Source organism: Tasmannia lanceolata, unplaced genomic scaffold (assembly GCF_043159265.1).
Source record: "Tasmannia lanceolata isolate RefF3 unplaced genomic scaffold, GAP_Taslan_0.1 ptg000015l, whole genome shotgun sequence".
Lineage (NCBI taxonomy): Eukaryota > Viridiplantae > Streptophyta > Magnoliopsida > Canellales > Winteraceae > Tasmannia > Tasmannia lanceolata.
Genome location: NW_027518692.1, coordinates 45,986,361 through 46,006,702, shown reverse-complemented (window position 1 = coordinate 46,006,702; position 20,342 = coordinate 45,986,361). Strand labels below are relative to the sequence as shown.

The 20,342-nt window shown below is 38.6% G+C and overlaps 1 protein-coding gene across 6 annotated transcripts; it reads left to right on the top strand.

The window, feature by feature from the left end:
• Nucleotides 1-6,722: 6,722 nt before the first annotated feature.
• On the top strand, nt 6,723-20,342 carry LOC143847589 (uncharacterized). Of its 6 annotated transcripts, XR_013235120.1 has the most exons (7): nt 6,723-6,922; nt 9,634-9,700; nt 13,595-14,058; nt 14,167-14,334; nt 14,415-16,447; nt 17,278-17,401; nt 20,071-20,342. XR_013235120.1 is itself a non-coding variant. In XM_077356518.1 (6 exons), exons 2-5 carry the CDS (start codon nt 9,659-9,661, stop codon nt 16,426-16,428), a joined length of 2,688 nt encoding a protein of 895 aa, XP_077212633.1. In that variant the 5' UTR covers nt 6,723-6,922; nt 9,634-9,658; the 3' UTR covers nt 16,429-16,447; nt 20,071-20,342. The 6 variants fall into 6 exon arrangements, 4 of the variants coding, with proteins under 4 accessions (XP_077212633.1, XP_077212631.1, XP_077212632.1 ...); XR_013235119.1 differs by lacking the exons at nt 17,278-17,401; nt 20,071-20,342 and adding an exon at nt 16,656-16,912 and having other exon boundaries at nt 14,415-16,579; XM_077356518.1 differs by lacking the exon at nt 17,278-17,401.

Below are 20,342 nucleotides of genomic sequence, written 5' to 3'. Positions count from 1 at the left end.
ATTGATGATGATACACATTTGCTCTCTCTAGCTTGTATTATTAGTCTTGTAAGATTTTTCTAATCTGGGTTTATTAGCAAGCATAAGAATTATTAATCATGGAAGATTTTTTTCTCTCGAATGGCTAACATAAGAAGAAGAATACCCCCACATTTTTCATCTATGAAACCCAGGAGATTTTCCCTTGTGATGACAAGTGCTAAAGTTGCCTTGTGACTTTCCTTGTTTCCATGCGAATCTCTGTGGAAACAGTACCCACACCTGACCGCAGGGTTTCTTCTACGAGGCGTCTTTTCTTTTTCTTTTTTTCTCAGCTTTTTTTAACCTAGCCTGGCAGGTATACCAAATTAGGGCATTAGCTTTTCTCTAAGCCCCTTTCTACTTTCTAATTTCCGATGGGTCTCTTTTCAATGGCATGATTCATCACTGCACTGCCACTATGAAACAAACTAGACCCTACTATATTCTTCTTTATTTTCGGTTTTAGAATTATGGTTTGTTCACGTGTACCTCTCCAGCTGGTGCCACGTGTGCATCTAAACATGGGATGCCCATAAAAGGTTATGATACTACTCAGCTTTATTTTGTTGGGTTTTTACTTTGTAAAGCTTGATATCCCTTTATTCGTTTTCCCCTTGTGCTCCTACACATTTGGAATTTTTTTTTTTTTCCATTTTTTATGAGTGTTTACTTGTCTTCTGAGGTTGAATGGAAACAAAGAATCACGTTCACAGTCTTTAGCTTTTGAGATACTGTCAATATGGCTAATGGAGTAATTAGTGTGATTTGATTAGTATAAAATAAGATTTATTTAATTACTTTCATGATGATGTGTGATAATTTAATGGAAATGAGGATTTTAATAAATGTAGAGAGGATAGTGACAAAATTAATAGAAATGCGAACATAAATTTATAATGTGATTAAGAACTAAAATAATATGAGCAATATGAAATTATATATGAATTAAAAGACAATGAGATAGATAGTACTAAAGAGAAGACATCTATACACGAGCTCAATGTCATCCAACAAGGCCCTCTACTACTGGCAGTAAAACGACTAGGTAGAAATGGAATCAATCAGATTCAGACGTGAGTGTGAAGATGATAAGGAAGGAAATGTTAGGAGTAGTGTAGAACTCACCCTTAAAAGCTAGTCGTCAAGGGGAGCATGCCCAATTCTGAGGGAAGTTTACCATCCTCAAAGGTACACCTGGTTTACCAAGATCTCCCCCGAGGGAATTTCACTGTCATCGAGGCACACCGGGGTTACCAAGCCCCTTGCTCTGATGCCACTTATCAAGACTTGGGTAGAACTTACCCTTAAAAGCTAGTTGTTAAGGGGAGGTAGGGTTGGCAATGGGGCGGGTCGGGGCCGAATGTTGGGGTCCCCAAGCCCTTCCCCCGGGAATTTTCCCCCTCCCCACTGCGGGGATTGTGGGGAATCCTCCTCCCCTCCCCGCGGGGAATCTAATCCACATCCCCTCCCCTTCCCCGCCCCGCATCCTTCGGGGACAAAATACCCACCCCAACATTAGCCCCTCTTTAGTCACTGATACACTACTGCTGGGTGTCCCTAATCAAAAGGGGCGGATATATCACTTCCCTTAAACATTGTTGGTGGGTGTCCCTAATCTATGGATGTTTCTCTCCCAAATCCAACAAATAAAATTTAAGTGAAAATATAACCATGAGATGCATGAACATCAATGATACAAAATGAGAGTTTCCAATACAGCAAAAAAACTTCAGAAAATAATGCAATGCCACATACAAAGCAAGTGACCAAGCTAACATTCTATAGCACAAAGTATTGACTCTCAAGAGCTAAAATGTAAAAACCCAATCCCTTGTTATTTGTTAGCTATAAAACTTAAAAGGTAAAGTTAAAAGGCCCTAAGATCAAGATTTTAAATTTCAGATTCGATACCGATTTTGAACACCACCGAAATCCGAAATTTTGGGCCGAAATTTGGTAATTTGGCTCAAAATTTCAGACCGAAATTCCAAAATTTTGTAACATTTTTTTTTAAATAAAAAAATGGCAGTTTCTCGAAATTTTGGAAATTTGGAATTTCACAAAATTTCCAATTTCGGATTTCGGTCGAAATTTAAAACCATCCCTAAGATGATGTTGGGACTCCCATGTTTTGATATCTTCTCCTAACTCATCTCGTCTTATTGTCTGTTAAGTTTTAATTTTTAATCAGACTTTGTTTGTGCAATTATCAAAATATGGTGGTTCCAAAATCACTTACCTAAAAGAAAAAAAAATGCAAATGTGAAAATGAAATGTTTAATATTATATTCCCAAGAAAGTTCTCACCAAAAAAACAAAAAAAAACCTTAAAAAGACTAAAATAAATAATATTAATTAATGGGGCGGGGCGGGGACAACAACATCCCCTTCACCTACCCGTCCCCACATTGGGGAATTTTTTAAACCCCCATCTCCATCCCCGCTCAAATCGGGGAATCCCCGCCCCAAGTGGGGCGGATCCCCGCTTTCTCGGGTGAAATTGCCAGCCCTAAAGAGAGGATGCCCAAGTCCTTATAAGCCCATTCACATCCATTCATTTTTCTGATGTGGGATCTTTGCTTTTAAGTGTAACCCCAACAGGAAACTCAGTGCCCATGGAAGAAAGTTGACATCCTTGTAAAGATTGAGAAAACCTTGCAGTATGTCAATAGGTGGAGAATCACACTTGTATGGAGAGAAACAAATTTTGCAGCATATTTTCTTTCAAAAGTTGTATGCTCGTGTAAGGGACAAAATATCTGTATTTTTGTAACTCCTCCAATGCTCTTAAATTATTAGGATGGTGAGACCGTGAGGGTAGGGATTGTGCGGTGATCTGCCAAACCCAATTTACCTATAAAAAAATGAGATAGATAGTACTAGAGAGAATGTGTTGAGATTTTAAACTATTTTAAATAGATAATAATAGAATTTTTTAAATTAATTTTATTTACCAAATTTGACTGATCTTCATCGCGCTAGTAGGACAAAAAATATGTAAATGAAATCCAAGTCACGCTAGCTTAGGTATAGGGGTAGGCAACTTGGTGTAGGTCGTAGGTCCTTTGATGCAATATTTTGTTTCTTCCCTCTCTTTAGGCTCTGTTCACTTGCGTTCCCTGGAAAGCAGCCTCTTTTTTCCTTGACAAGACTGAATTTTGGTGTTCACTTGCTTTCCAGGAAAAATAGAATTACACATGTGGAATTTCTGCAAGAAGTCAAAAAATGACATGGAAAAGCCCATTCTGCCCTCCCCGCCTCTTTAGGGATTTCATTTCCGACCAAAACACGTACGGATTTCGTTTCCCTGGAAAACTAGTGCAAAAAGAAGGGCAAGCAGTTTCCCTGGAAAACCTTTTCCAAGTGAACAGTTTAGAAACAGTCCAAGGAAACCTTTTCCTGCACAGATTCCCTGGATTTCTTTTCCTAATGCCACGTCAGATTCTCAGGAAACATTTTCTTTTCCTTTCCCGGGAAAACAAGTGAACAGAGCCTTAGGTTTTCTACCTTTGATTCAAAATGTTTGCAAGCTAGGGTTTCTTTCATGTCATCTACTTCAATCTAATATTTGGGGCCAATTTTTTATGGATTATGAGAGCCGATTGCGAGTACCAAGCCAATAATTGGACTCAAAATTAAACTTATATGTGAGTTCAATGAATGTTTTGGGACTCACGATCGGGGTTCAATAATTTTTGAGTCATGTAGCCCATGTGTTGGCAACCTTGAATATTTTTTCCATGGGATATTAGATCACCAAGTGATGAGAGGAGTGGAGAGAGTGGGAGAGGGAAAAGATTGAGAGGGCATGAATGAGGGGATGGTGCCAAGTGGGTGGAAAATACGAAAAGAAAAACCTCTATTTTGAGTAGAGTTTTTCTTAATTTTCCTTATTTTTAAGCCAGTTACTCTCTCAACCAGGTTTATTATATTCTCTCCTCTGCTCACCTTCCTTGCCCCTCTACCCTAACTTGATAAACTTAGGTTGTGTTCGGCAACCATCATAAGAAGGGGTTCCGCCAATTTTTTAGCCGCAGGGAATGAGAAAGAAAAATGGCAGAAAATCACTTTCGGCTCACCGGCCCACGAATGCCTGTTTCCTAAATTTTCCCCAATTTACACTATTTATACGGCTAAAGGATGAGATTTTGCCGACTCGGAGTCACTCCACAGATTCTCATCAATCCGTTAAGCGTCGCCGAACATGAAAAAAATTTCCATGGCTGCCTGGAAATGTGTTTGGCGGGTCGTGAGACTTTGTTTGTGCAATTATCAAAATATGGTGGTTCCAGAATCACTTACCTAAAAGAAAAAAAATGCAAATGTGAAAATGAAATGTTTAATATTATATTCCCAAGAAAGTTCTCACCAAAAAAACAAAAAAAAAAACATTAAAAAGACTAAAATAAATAATATTAATTAATGGGGCGGGGACAACTACATCCCCTTCCCCTACCCGTCCCCACATTGGGGAATTTTTTAAACCCCCAGCCCCATCCCCGCTCAAATCGGGGAATCCCCGCTTTCTCGGGTGAAATTGCCAGCCCTAAGGAGAGGATGCCCAAGTCCTTATAAGCCCATCCACATCCATTCATTTTTCTGATGTGGGATCTTTGCTTTTGAGTGTAACCCCAACACGAAACTCACTGCCCATGGAAGAAAGTTGACATCCTTGTAGAGATTGAGAAAACCTTGCAGTATGTCAATAGGCGGAGAATCACACTTGTATGGAGAGAAACAAATTTTGCAGCATATTTTCTTTCAAAAGTTGTATGCCCGTGTAAGGGACAAAATATCTGTATTTTTGTAACTCCTCCAATGCTCTTAAATTATTAGGATGGTGAGACCGTGAGAGTAGGGATTGTGCGGTGATCTGCCAAACCCAATTTACCTATCAAAAAAAGGAGATAGATAGTACTAGAGAGAATGTGTTGAGATTTTAAACTATTTTAAATGGATAATAATAGAATTTTTTAAATTAATTTTATTTACCAAATTTGACTGATCTTCATCGCGCTAGTAGGACAAAAAATATTTAAATGAAATCCAAGTCACGCTAGCTTAGGTATAGGGGTAGGCAACGTGGTGTAGGTCGTAGGTCCTTTGATGCAATATTTTGTTTCTTCCCTCTCTTTAGGCTCTGTTCACTTGCATTCCCTGAAAAGCAGCCTCTTTTTACCTTGACAAGACTGAATTCTAGTGTTCACTTGCTTTCCAGGGAAAATAGAATTACACATGTGGAATTTCTGCAAGAAGTCAAAAAATGACATGGAAAAGCCCATTTCGCCCCCCTCCCCCCCTCTTTAGGGATTTCATTTCCGACCAAAACACGTACGAATTTCGTTTCCCTGAGAAACTAGTGCAAAAAGAAGGGCAAGCAGTTTCCCTGGAAAACCTTTTCCTATGCAAGTGAACAGTCCAGAAACAGTCAAATGAAACCTTTTCCTGCACAGATTCCCTGGATTTCTTTTCCTAATGCTACGTCAGATTCTCAGGAAACATTTTCTTTTCCTTTCCCAGGAAAACAAGTGAACAGAGCCTTAGGTTTTCTACCTTTGATTCAAAATGTTTGCAAGCTAGGGTTTCTTTCATGTCATCTACTTCAATCTAATATTTGGGACCAATTTTTTATGGATTATGAGAGCCGATTGCGAGTACCAAGCCAATAATTGGACTCAAAATTAAACTTATATTTGAGTTCAATGATTGTTTTGGGACTCACGATCGGGGTTCAATAATTTTTGAGTCATGTATTCCATGTGTTGGCAACCTTGAATATTTTTTCCATGGGATATTAGATCACCAAGTGGTGAGAGGAGTGGAGAGAGTGGGAGAGGGAAAAGATTGAGAGGGCATGAATGAGGGGATGGTGCCAAGTGGCTGAAAAATACTAAAAGAAAAACCTCTATTTTGAGTAGAGTTTTTCTTAATTTTCCTTATTTTTAAGCCAGTTACTCTCTCAACCAGGTTTATTATATTCTCTCCTCTGCCCACCTTCCTTGCCCCTCTACCCTAACTTGATAAACTCAGGTTGTGTTCGGCAACCATCATAAGAAGGGGTTCCGCCAATTTTTTAGCCGCAGGGAATGAGAAAGAAAAATGGCAGAAAATCACTTTCGGCTCACCGGCCCACGAATGCCTGTTTCCTAAATTTTCCTCAATTTACACTATTTATACGGCTAAAGGATGAGATTTTGCCGGCTCGGAGTCACTCCACAGATTCTCATCAATCCGTTAAGCGTCGCCGAACATGAAAAAAATTTCATGGCTGCCTGGAAATGTGTTTGGCGGGTCGTGTTTGTTGGTCAGAAGGAGCTTTTTGGCATTTTATTGCTTTTCTCGTTCTTTGCACCTAGAAAACTGCTAGAAGTCATTTTAGTATGATTCCAATTCTGGAAGTACTTCAAAGAAAGAGAAGTGATTCGGGCTTTCAGATTTAGAATCAACCAAACAGCCCGAGTGGCCACTTAAAATGGGCTTAAAAGCAAATTTCTCCGTCCGCATGAAAATTGATAAATTTCACCCCTTTTCTTTACATGGGACACCCGAATACAGTGTACGTGGCAACAAACACGAGAGGTGGCTGTCCCAAGTAAAAAAAGGTGGGCAGATATATCACTTCCCATTTATTTTACGCCCCCAATTTCAAGCTCTTTTTACGTAAGACAATCGTACTCGTTTTACCGCAAAAATCTGTGGTAAATTTTACATTGGTAAAAGAGCTTTAGTTCGCCTCTCCCGCACATCTCTTCTTCATTCCCTCTGCGATCGAATAATTTCCCCCTTTTCATGCCTTTTCTCAGCAACCACGTTCTCATCTTTTGGGTTCCATGCGATTTGGAAACCCTGAAAATTTTTTCCATGGAGGGTTGAGGCATTTTTTCTGGGTCTACTGAGCAAGGTATGCATTTCATGTTCTTCGTCTTTTTCAAGGTTTCATGAAGGTGGTTTTTAATTATTTACTGAATGAGGGGTTTTGAAGGTTTACTGAAAGGGTATTTCATGTTATAATTAATGGACGTTTTCAGGGACTTCAAAACCCTAGTTTTTTCCTTTTCTTTGGGGGATTTTTTTGGGGCGATTAACAGGTGTCCATGGTCTTTTGGGGTATTTTTCCATGAGTTTTTGAGCCATTTTTGTGAGATTATTCATGACTGGTTTTTAAAGATACAACAATACAGGAAATAGACCAGGCCCCCATCAAATGGTGGGCAACAACAAAAAAACAACAAGAAGCTCATGGACAGAAGAGCAACAAAAAGAGGAATCAGAAAATCCTGCAACAAGAGAACCAAACCCAAGAGGGATTGAAAGCATCCAATAGAATCAGAGCTGATAAAGTCCAGATCATGGGGCAGATGCTGAGGAAGTCATCATGGACTCAGGTCTTAGAAGGAATGAGACCTTTGAAAGGGGACCTGTTCCCAAGATTCCTGCTTGATGAAGCTTTTGGGCTGGTTCAAAACCCGGGGGCCAGTGTTTCCTCAGCTTTGCAAAGTGATTAGAGTCTTGATGTTGTCTACTTTGATTTTCCAATTCCACATCAGATTCTTCCTTGGCAGAGTCCTCTGAGGCAATGCTTTGGTCTTCAACATTTTGTTCAACATTTCCTCAGTTTTAGCACAACCATGTTTTGATATTTTCACTAACCCATCTTTTCTTTTAGTATTTAAAGAGCTGTGAAAAGGTTATTACATTTCCCAAAAAGCACTCACGAGCCAATTAAAGAAGAAAAAACAGCTGGGTTTGTGCAAATATCAAGATATGGTTGTGCTGATCACATTTCCCTTTAGTACAGGAGATGATGGAACTCGTTAGGCTAGGCCTTTTAAACCTTTCCCATATCATGCTGCGTCCCATCTAGCCCCTTCTAGTCCCATACCTAGGCAGGCCCCCACTCAGCCCCCACTCGGGACTATAACATTCCACCAATCCTCTGCATCCGCCGTCCTTGGCGACCCACATTGTGTTGGCTTTCACTCTGATACCAAATGTTAGGTACCTAACCAATACGCCAAAAGCTTCAGGGCTGATGAAACGCTTTAGGATAGGCCCATTAAACCTGTCTCATACTTGGCTGGGTACCACCCAGTACTATACTTATGTAGGTCCCCATGTTTGTGTTTTGAAAAAGTTTATCGGACTAAACCAAGAGGATTTCTTAGTTGTTTCTTTTCTTGCGTGTCTCGTTTTTTTGCATCCTTGTGAAAAGCATTGGGAAACAATGTTTGATGTTGTGTACTAAAGCACAACGTCATGTATTTAATGTTATGTTTATGAGAAGGTTGACATTTGCAGTAGTTTACTTTTGGGCCTTGTTGGTTTGCGTTATGTTGATGCATAAGGAATGTATATGGTATTGTAGCTCAATCCATAGTTTTAAAACTATCCCGCGTCATTGTGGACTCCCCCGAGTTGACTCCCTTTTACCTTGGTCGCATTCCGCATTTTGCCCTACAGAGTCAATAAAAACTCCTTTGGACTCTCTCAAATTATGACCATGTCAACCGAGTACTCAGCTACGTCAACCAAGTACTCGACCGCGTCGTGCCGAGTCGACTAGGATTTTCTTCGACCATTTTCCGCTTCGCATCTGCGTTTTTACACACTGGCTCAATCTATGGCTCTCTATGACACTCCTAAAAAAACTGATCATCTTCGATTCATTAATTGAGATATTCTCACTAAGGGGACTATAAGCTGTCTGTAATTGACTAAACCACAGTTCAATCATCATTCCCCATTTCCAGTATGTATTTTATCAAAGAACATGACTATAACCTCTCCTCTCTGTAAATAACATGATGATAAAATATTATTGTTTTTGGAATGATAAATGGTTATTTTTAATCATAAACAATTTTACAAAGAGATCCAACAAATGACATAAATAGAAACCAATATTCTTTGAAATGTCATGACCAGACAGAACTATTTGGATAGTTCTAATTCTAACCTCAATTGCTAATATTAGGGAAAATGATATGTATGTTTGCATAGATTCATCTATTACATACCCATCATGAGTGGGGACAAAGGTACCCTTCACAGATTATAAAAGCCAAAGCAAGAGAGGGGACAGCTTTGGTAGTTGGTTTTATAATTACAAAAGAAGAAGAAAAGAAACGGCAAGTTACATTGGGGGCAGAGCTTTCTCCACATACAAAGAGTCAATGTACACCTCCCTTTTTGCTAGTAAATCTGCAAAATCATTTCACTATGGAGAGAATGATGGAAAGCCAAAAAACAGTGAAACCGATTAATGTGGACCCTGATTTCATTATAGAATTCTGAAGTTGAATTGCACATTTTACTGATGTTCAATGATGCCTAAACAACTGTGATATTTATTATGAAATTTCAGAAACTCTAGAGTGACAAATTTGTAAACAGTCATGTATAAGTGCTCATGTAATATTCAGGTTTCAATTACCAACGCTTGATAATGTTGAATACTTTAAATTATTTCAGTTCTATTATGTTCTTTCTTCACATGTTCGTTCTTTACAAGTATGGTGATCTTTGAACCAACACACCAAAACCCCATAGAAAATTAGGTTGAGGGCATGTTGTTGGCTTGTTAAGCATCCATTGCAGTTTTTTATTTGCTAGGTGTGTTGGAGAATGTTGATGGTGAATGGCCTTGAACTCGGCATCGTTTTGTCTGCTGATTTTTTGGGTAATTGTTATTGATAATGAGATGGGTTTCTGTTTCTTGTTTTGATTTTCTTTAGCTTTTCTGTTGGTGATGGTTATAATGTTTTGATGTTTACTTTTGCTTCCATTTTCAAATTAATGAGATGATGTTTGTTGGTTCTATCTGATTGTAGTCAGTTGGACTGTGATGCAGCAATGGATGCGAAAAATCATACAAAAATTCATTGTAACTAACTACTATTCTATGAGGCAAACTACCCTCCTTTTTTTGGTGGTGGGAAGGAGAGAGATAGACAGGGGGGGGGGGGGGGGGGGTGCCAAATTAATTAAAAAAAATAAATTTTACAGTTACAAAGGGTGGTACATTAAAAAATAAAATAAAAAGGGCACCTCCCACTCATGTTTCGTCTCCCTAACGACTCTCCCACCACGTGTCTTTAACTACCTAAATTCGAAAGAACTCTGCCCTCTTCTCACCACCAGTTGCCTCTGACAACAATTTTTTAACCTTCAAACAAAACCGATGACTGGCTAAATTTTTTTGACGAATTTCGATTTTAGGGAAAGAAATATTCAGAAACAAACGGTAATTCATTGTCGCTGCAAGGCACACAATTTTTGGTTTAGGGATTTTTTTAGGTAGTCAAGGGTTGATGGTAAGAACACCTGGAAATTTTTTTAGGGCTGCACGCGTATATAGTCTTTGGTATTAACTAGAGAAAATGTAAACTACGAAAATTAAAAGAAAATAAATAAAACTTTATATTTTACTAACAAAAGATAAATAATTAGTTAGGATAGTCAATTATAATTTTAAAAGATTAGCTTAGCTTCTATAATAAACATTTAAATCAAAAGTGGGGATTTTTTACCAACTAAATACAGCAAGTTGCTGAAATGACCAAACAAGTTCGATTTTGAAAATATTAATCATTTAGGGCTGGCATATGTGAAAAAAGACCAAAAGTCCCTTTTTTCAACTTTGTTCCCCCCACTTTATTCTCTCTCTCCTCTCTTATTTTATCTCCTCTATGCCCTACTGCACAATGCATTCTCCACCCTTGTCTTTTTTTTTTTTTGAATGATGCCTTCCCGTCTTGTTCGTGTACCTCCGAGTTGTTCTCCGCAGCTATTCGCCGTCACACTCATCCAATCTGTTGTCACACACATCCAATATGTACGTTGTTTTCTCTCCTGCGTGTGCATCATGGGCTCCTTCAACCGCCACTGACCACCTTTAATAAGGTAATATTGCTCTTATTGTGATAAAAACCCGAGTTATCCTAATCAAACACGATTTACCTCGAATCCTAATGCCGCTTCCATCAGTTGCCTACTGGATAATACTAACTGAAGGCACATACGAGGTAGTGTATCAATGAAACAATCACTCTCAATTTCTTTATATCTTTGTCATGAGAAAAGTACGAAACAGGGGCATTTATTGCAACATAGTACGAAACACGGGCACCTTTCATCGTATCGATGAAACACGCACGATTCTTAAAAAACGGGTGGAAAAAAGATCCAGTGCCCTTCCTGACATAATTAGAGCCCAGATAGCCTCCTTGTATTTGGTGGAAGGCGGTACTTACCATGATTATCTTTGCAGGCACCTTTTTTCACTAAAAAACTTGTCATCCTTTGGTTCGTTTGAACATGTGTTTGAATAAAAAAAACCCTGGGTTCGTATTAATCTTCGCCGTCAGCAATAAGTAGAGACGGGTGGATATTTGACACGTGGACAGATTTTGATGGAACGATAGCGCCTTTCTTTACTGCTGGCTTTGGTTTGGTTTGAACATGTGTTTGAACCCAAAAAACCTCGGGTTCATTTAAATCTTGGCCGTCACCCGTAAGCAGAGACCGTTGGATCCTTGATAAGTGGACATATTTTAATGTACTTGAGATATTCCGGTGGCGTACTCGATATGTTTGAACATGTGTTTGAACCAGAGAAGCAGGATTCGTACCTGAAGTTGGGGATTCGCGAATCCCCAAATCGCGAATCCAAACCGTGATTCGATTTGAATCCCCGATTCCCAAGGGAACCCCGATTCCCAATTTATGAAAACCCCAATTCCCAGGCGATTCCCTGTGAATCCCCAGCGAATCCCAACTCCCCACGACTCTCAGCGAATTCCCGACGAATCCCCGTCGAATCTCTGGCAAACCCACGATTCCCGCCTTGGCAACCTTGGTTTGAACCCAAAATTTCCGGCAGCGTACTTGATATTTCAGCGGCGTACTCGATATGTTTGAACATGTGTTTGAACCAGAGAAGCAGGATTCGTACCTGGAGTTGGGGATTCGCGAATCCGAACCATGATTCGATTCGAATCCCCGATTCTGGGGAACCCCGATTCCCAATTTATGAAAACCCCGATTCCCACTTTATAGGAACCCTGATTCCCAGGCGATTCCCTGCGAATCCCCATCAAATCCCAACTCCCCAGTGACTCTCAGTGATTCCCCGGCGAATCCCCGGAGAATCCCCGTCGACTCTCTGGCAACCCACGATTCCCGCTTCCCACCATCCCAGAAGCCTTTGATTCCCGCTTTCGATTCCCGCCTTGGCAACCTTGGTTTGAACCCAGAAATTTCGACAGCGTTCTTGATATTCCGGCGGCTTACTCGAGATTCCGGCGACGTACTGATATATTTGAACATGTGTTTGAACCCATAAATTCTGACGGCGTATTTAATATTCCGGCGGCGTATTCGAGATTCCGGTGGCGTTCCTGATGGCTTGACTCGAAGGAGTTAATACACAAACCGAATACTGGCAACGTTCCAGACAATCTTTAAAATTCGGGCTCGCTTCATATAAGGGAAACAATGTTTATACGTGATAACGACAACGTCTATTTGAAAACACCAGCACTATCTCCTTTATTTGATGTGTATAGAGATAAGCGTGTAGAGGAAGCGAGAATTACTTGTGCAATTCCATTAGTATCCCATGCATTAACGAGGAACGAGAAATGCATTAAATGCAGCCCCATTTTCTCATTAAGAAATACTAAAATAATGAAAAGGGGGATGCAAATAGAATGATTGAGGTGTACTGCCTTTGCACCAGATACGAGGAGGGTATCTGGGCTCTGATTATGTCAGGAAGGGCATGAAAGGCATTGGAGTCTTTTTTCCACCTGTTTTTGAAGAATCGTGCGTGTTTCGTCGATAAGATGAAAGGTGTCCGCGTTCCGTACTATGTTGCAATAAATGCCCTCGTTCAGTGCTTTTCTCCTTTGTCATTGACATCTTCATTACAAGGTAGTGTATCAATGAGACAATCACTCTCAATTTCTTTATATCTTTGTCATTGACATCTTCCTTTCAACTAGAAGGAATGAGAAAACGCAATATCAATGCAATTTGTTGGTTACCCTATTTCCTAACATAATTTGCGCTGACTCCTAACTACCTTGATTCCTAACATGATTTACCCTGACTCCTAACATTATTTACAAAGAAATCTTAACATGATTTACCTTGACTGCTAACATTATTTACCTTGACTTACAACATGATTTATCCTAACTCTTTACATGATTTATCTTGATTCCTAACAAGATTTAATTGACTCCTAACATGATTTATCCTGAATCTTTAGATGATTTAATCTGAATCCTAATGTGATTTACCCTGAATCCTAACATGATTTATCCTGAATCCCAACGTGATTAACCCCAACTTATAACATGAATTTACCCTGATTTTTACATGATTTACCTTCACTCTTAACATGATTTGCCCTGACTCATAACATGACTTACTGTATGACCTAACATGAATTTATTTAAGTTTATTCGAGTTTATTTTCTTTTATGTGTTGTGAAATGTGAACACTTCTTCTTAATGCTTGTTGAAAATACGGACTGCATTACTAAATGGTTGTTCCCAACTCTTGTAGGTTTTAGGAGTGTCTTCAAAAATGGGAGAAGCTAAGGCATCCTTTATCTTGCATTGTGATGGATACTTAAAGCAGGAAGGTTCATTTGACTATGTGGGTGGGAGCATTAAATTTGTCATGGTGGATCGCCGAATTAAATTTCTAGAACTAGAATCTCTAATTCATAATAAGATTGGAACTAGATCCAATGAGGTATCATTATCTATAAAGTGTCGATATGTAGTAGATCCATTACATGTCATTTTATATGAAATTAAAGATGATGATGACCTACAATCAATGATGGAGATTTTCGATAATAAAGGGTATAACTCTTTGTGCCTATACATAACAAAACATCAAATAGCTAAAACCATTAATTATCAAACCACACCTTTCTCTACTTCGATCCCACCAAGTGTCATCCCCCAAGATCGGCAATGTATTAATGATCCATTGGAGAATGAACCATTAGACATACTCAGGTACTGAAGTCTTCAATTTTTTATTTTTTATTTTTTTTGTAACTTCTCTATTTTTGCTATGAAATTGTCATTTTAAATTCCTAATTTTGATGAGTCCCAACTAATCAGGAATGGAATAGACTTAATGAAGGATTTCGAGGATGGTTATCGTCATAACCAAGTGCATGAACAAGTTGATGATATATGTACAGATGCTGAGGACAATAACATGGATGCAAATGTTGATGAACCACATGACAATGTGGTTGGTCAGTCAGATTCCACACATACGCCCAGGTACTCATCAAAATTGCAAATTTTTATTTAGGCATTATTAACTTTAAATGATACATATCAACTTTTTTCTTTATTTGCAGTTTACCAAGTATAAATCTACCCATAGAAGACGAAATGGTCATCACACATTCAGAGGATGACAAGGTCGGCGATGGGCAATGTGATTTAAAGGTGGGTGCTACTTTTCGAAGTTTGGGACATTTCAAGAGGGTGCTTCGAGAATTTGCGATTCGACGCAAATTCATATTTTACGCAACTACCAAAAATACTAAAAAGTATTCAGCACGATGCAAAGAAAAAAGTTGCCCTTGGCGGATATGTGCTATCAAATCTTTGAGTGTCGTGAGGGTGAAAAAGTTTTTATCAGATCACACATGTTCATTGAAAGTCAACAACAATGATCATCCTTTTGTTTCAGCGGCTTGGGTAGCAGAAACTTGCAGTGACCTATTCTCTCGTCCTGCAGATATCAAGGTCTCATCTATAGTTAATCACATCAAAGTGCAATGGGGTATAACTATGAGCTATCGAAAAGCATTTATTGCAAAGCAAATACTACTTGATAGTATTTGTGGAAATGATGAGGACTCTTATCGCATATTACCTGCATATTCATTTGAGTTGACAAGATCAAACCATGGCAGCTATATGTGTATAGTCCGATCTCGTGATTTATCTCCTAATGGAGATGACTCATTTGCTCGTTTATTTTGGACATTTGGCCCATGCATACGTGCTTTCAATCGCACACTTAGACCCCTTGTATTGATGGATGGTACACATTTGAAGGGCAAGTATCCTGGGATATTGTTGATCGCATGTGGTATAGATGGAAACAATGGATTATTCCCGTTGGCATTCGCTATTGTTGAGACGGAGATGTATGAAAGTTGGAGTTGGTTTCTAAATTTGTTTCGTACCCAATTCATGTCAGCGAGATCTAATGCAATCACTATTTGCTCTGATCCACAAAAGGGCTTACTGAAAGCTGTACCTGAAGTGTTTCCTAACTCACACCATAGTTTTTGCATGCGCCACCTGAGTGAATACTTTCATGATATATTCAAGAATATGGCTCTCTATAATTTATTTTGGAAGGCTGCGAGGACATTAAGAGAGAGTGAGTTCAAGTGGGCTATGGAGAGTATTAAAGAACATGATGAAAATGCATACCAATGGATTTCTGAGATCCCGAAGGAAAATTGGGCCAGTGTCTATTTCAAGGGGAATAGATATGATGCATTGACAACGAATAGATCAGAGTGCTTCAATGCTATTTTGAAGGAAGCAAGGGGGTTACCCATTGTTGCATTGGTGGAACACACACGATCGAAAATTTCAAACTTCTTTCAACTTCGTCGAAAAGTTGGTCAAACTTGGACCAAACATTTGACTTCCTATGGGGAAAAACATGTACAATTGGCTGCTGAAATAGGGCGTAAATACACAATATATCCATGTGGGATTTATGCATTTGAAGTGCGGTCGGTAGAACAAAAGGATGTTGTTGACTTAGAAGCTCGAACATGTAGTTGTGGTGTATTTCAGACGATGGGCCTCCCATGCGCTCATGCCATGGCAGCTATAAGTAACAGGATGCTAGATCCGTATGATTTCTGCCAGTCATGGTTCTTTGCTGAGAAGTACCGAGATACATATGAAGAGACGATATATCCAACATTGGATCGAGCACAATGGGAGCCCTCTCCACACCCTTTGCCGTTAGTGTTACCACCTCTTGCAAGAAGAACAACGGGAAGGCCCAAGACAAGCACAGAGAAAGAGTTGACACTTAAACCCCATAATAAGTGCAAACAATGTGGCGAATTTGGACACAATAAAAGATCATGCAAAAATCCTCAAAAAAGAAGCCAAGCAGTAAACATGAATAGTTGTCAAATAAGAAAGCGGGGAAGGCCCAAGACAGGAAGGACAGAGCGAGTGTCGAGACTTGGAACTCATAATAAGTGTAGTCAATGCGGCCAATTTGGACACAATAGAAAAACATGCAAAAATCCTCTTAAAAGAAGCCAAACAGTAAACATGGATCTTATAGAACCTTCTGCACTTGAAAATCACAGGTTCATCATATAAATGGTGTCATTGTTTATAGGTAATTATTATTTTTAATAATCACATTTCACTGGGTGGTTTTATATTCATTGTAGATCTTGTATACCCGGTCAGGCCTCCTTTTTCCTGTAGCAAAATATATTCTTACAAGTACCTTGTATCGACACTCTCTGTAAGCTCATCATAAGTGTTTATTTTTTTTCGACTGGTTGTATTATTTTGCTAACTTCTATTTACTTTTCTTGTAGCACAACTTCATGTTCTTATCTGCAAAAGAGACCAATTTATTCTCCTCTAAGTCGAAGAAGAAGATGATGAAGAAAAAAAGATTTGTTTTTTAGCTTGTCCACCACTGGAACTTCATTTTTACCTTTTTTTAACCTTTAAATGATGATGAAGGAATAGTTCCCCTTTTTGTATTCTAAGATATGTTGACGATGTATGGTCTTGTAAACATTGCTTCACATTGAGATAGGCAGAATCATATTTTGCCAATTTGTTGCCATATTCTGCATCTTTTTCCAAATATTGCCCATTGAATGTATTCTCTATATGCATTGCTGAAGAGACATCTTTTAATTGTTGTAGCTCCTCAGTCTTCTTGACCAACTCTTTCTTAACCTTCGACAGCTCTTGCACCACCTATTATATTTATTTTCTACCTGAAGATTCGTAAAATTTGCATGTGTGGTTGGTTTATCACACCTATCATCTTCCCAGATGAGAAAATATATGCATTTGAGTTCCCTTACATTTACATGATTTACTTTGCCATTTCAAAAATAAAATAAATGAAAAAGAATACCAATGGAAATTGAATATACAATTATGTTTGCTGACATACATACAATCAAGTTTGCTAATATATAGGTAAACAATGATATTGAAGATCTGGGCATGATGTGAATGGTCAATGGCGATTTGATAGCTTATGCAGTTAATTCTTCTCCAAATTTGCAGTCCAACCATCCAATTAGGGCCTGTTCCAGTGAAGGTAAATACGAGGGGTTAACCCGTTTTGGGGTAAACTATTTCAGAGTAATCTACTTGCCTATATTGGTTCAGCTTTGAATTACTGTGTGTTCTGTATAGTAAGGAGGTATTTGACTTCGTATGTTCCATTGACCACATATAGTAGGGGTAAATTTATAACTTTTTTGAACCGTTTGTCTTACCACGATCAGATTAGAGAACTAGAATAGTCTTCTCAAAAAGCTTTTTGTAGCACATCTTTTGGTACCCTATGATCCATGTCATAGCAATTGTTGAACATTTACAAAATATACAAGAAACCAAAAAAGAAACATATGATATGTGAGTTAGAGGGGTTGGGACGCCAATAAAGAATATGAACAATCCCATTGATAATCCCATTATTAGAGAATGTAAAACAATCTCACAGATAAGAACTACATCTTAAAACTCTAAAAACAACTATTCATATCCTCAATCAACCATACAACATTAGCACGTTTTTTTTAAAACAAATTATCCAAAGTATCCCATCAGTTAGCTACTAATGGATTGTCTTTTATTTAACCAACAAACCAACAACCACTTGACTCAGGCAAATCAGAAACGCGGTATCAAGCTAAAACTTATTTCGCTCCAGAAGTTTGCCAAAAGGCTCTTTGCCCATTCAGTCTCACACCATTGCCCTCTTGATGCAAATAGTAGGCCCAATAAGATGCATATTGGCCCATTAGTATTTATTTACATGTTTTTAGTTTTCCATGTTATTTAGTTTCTAGGATTTTATTTTCCATATTATTTTTAGGGCTTGTATTTTCCATGGAATTTTAGTTCCTTTTTCTATATATAAGCCTTGTGTAGTAGAGATTATTAAGTTTTGGATTATTTATGTAAACGGGAAGCCGCAGACCGCCGTGAGTCAAGGTTTTAAATTTCGGTTTCGGAGGTAATTTCGGTCCTCACCGAAACCAAAATTTTAGCCGAAATCCCAAAATTTCGGCCGAAATTTAGTAGAAGCAATCGAAATGTCGTTTTTTGTGCCGAAAATTTCGGCTGAAATTTTGTAAAGGATTAAAAAATTAATATTTTATCATAAATTTCGCCGAAATTTCCAAGATTTCGGCGATTTCGGTTTCGGAACGTTTCGGTTTCGGTCCTCATCGAAATCTGAAAGGCTGAAATTTAAAACCTAGCCGTGAGTGGGATTTGCAGAACCATTTAGCTATTTCTTCTCCCCCACCTTGATGATATTAGCTCTAACAAATGAGAGAAGGTAATTGCTAGCACTATTGATGAGCCAGATGCTAGTGTTGACGAGACCATTATAGTTGTTGAGCCGATGCTTATGTCAGATACAGAGTCCATGATGGTAGATACAGAATCAGAGATGGACGATATAGAGCCAGAGCGTCCAGTGATTGATGATTCATTGCCATAGCATGCAGAGCACGAGCAGTTCATTGAGGATGCTGATTCCATATCAGTATATGCGCACAATGACAGGACTGATTCTACGGTAGATGTTCCGCTCGAGATGATTGTGGAGGTTGAGACAGAGGATTTCAGTGCACATGATGATCATTAGGAGGGTTGTCAGCCTGACATCATTGAGCCAGATATAGTTCTAGCAGTTGGCTTTATTCCTGATTCCATTGAGCCAGATTTGATACTAGCAGATGCTGACTAGTCATGGATTGGTACTGCCAATAGCTGTCATGCTGATCCCACAGATCCAGGAAGAGTACGTTGCTATCTTCCCAGCCAGTTTACTTCTCCGGCACAGTTTGTATTCTTATGATTCTACGTGGGCGATTTCTTCCCTATCGCTCTGTCTGCAGTGCAGACGATTCTCACGGTTGTCCCGTGCATTGGCTGAGTGCCTTCAACAGATTACGACTCCTACTGCTTGAGTGAGCCGTCTACATATTTGATCCAGGCGGACTAGAACTCGAGGGTGAGTTCTTTTCAAGCGGGAGAGAATGATGTAGATAGTAGGCCCAATAAGAGGCATATTGGACCATTAGTATTTATTTACATGTTTTTAGTTTTCCATGTTATTTAGTTTCTAGGATTTTATTTTTCATGTTATTTCTAGTGCTTTTATTTTCTATGGAATTTTAGTTTCATTGGGTGTATATAGGCCTTATGTAGTATAGATTATCAAGTTTTGGATGATTAATTGAATTGAGATTCTCCCCTCTAATTTCCTCTCTTTTTCTCCCGTCTAAGTCTTCTCTTCTACCTCTAATTTTAATCTTCTTTTATTCTCTTCTTCTTCTATTCTATTCTTCATCTACTCTTTTTCTATTGTTCTCCTTCTATTCTCTTCTTCTCCTCTTTTTCTCCCCATTCTTCTATTTCTCTCTTCAGGTTCTACGTAACTTCTTCTACTAGTAACATGAACTCTTGATATATATGTTCCTCATATTGAGTTCAAAAGATTCCGAGTATTCCCTTCGGGAAAAAAGAAAAAGAAAAAAAATTGCAAAGTTTCTTGAGCTTGCTATATGCAAGATTAGAATTTGGATATGGGAAACTGTGCTTCTTCCAAACAAGTTTTACCATTTTAGATGTGAACAAATAATTTTTTTAGTTGCATTGTCAACTTGTAACTCTTAGACACATTGCTGGATTCTAAATTTATCATCATTGAAACCTGAAATTCAGTTGTTGATTTCTTTTTTTAATCAGGAAATTGGTGGAGCCTATGCACCTGTTCATGCAATGTACAAAGCAAGTCCATTATGTGCAGTTGACGACGATCGGGTAGTTTCTAGGTAATGCCCGTAGCTCCAAGAAATGCATGTGAAAACTTTGGTGGTTCTATACTATAAATGGCTCAGTTTTGTCAGCATCTTTTACAACTTGAATGATTTTGATAATTGTTATATACCTTGTGGTGAAACTAGGTATTATTTCTCTAGGACATAGACAATGACTTCAACTGAATGGGGTTAGCAACT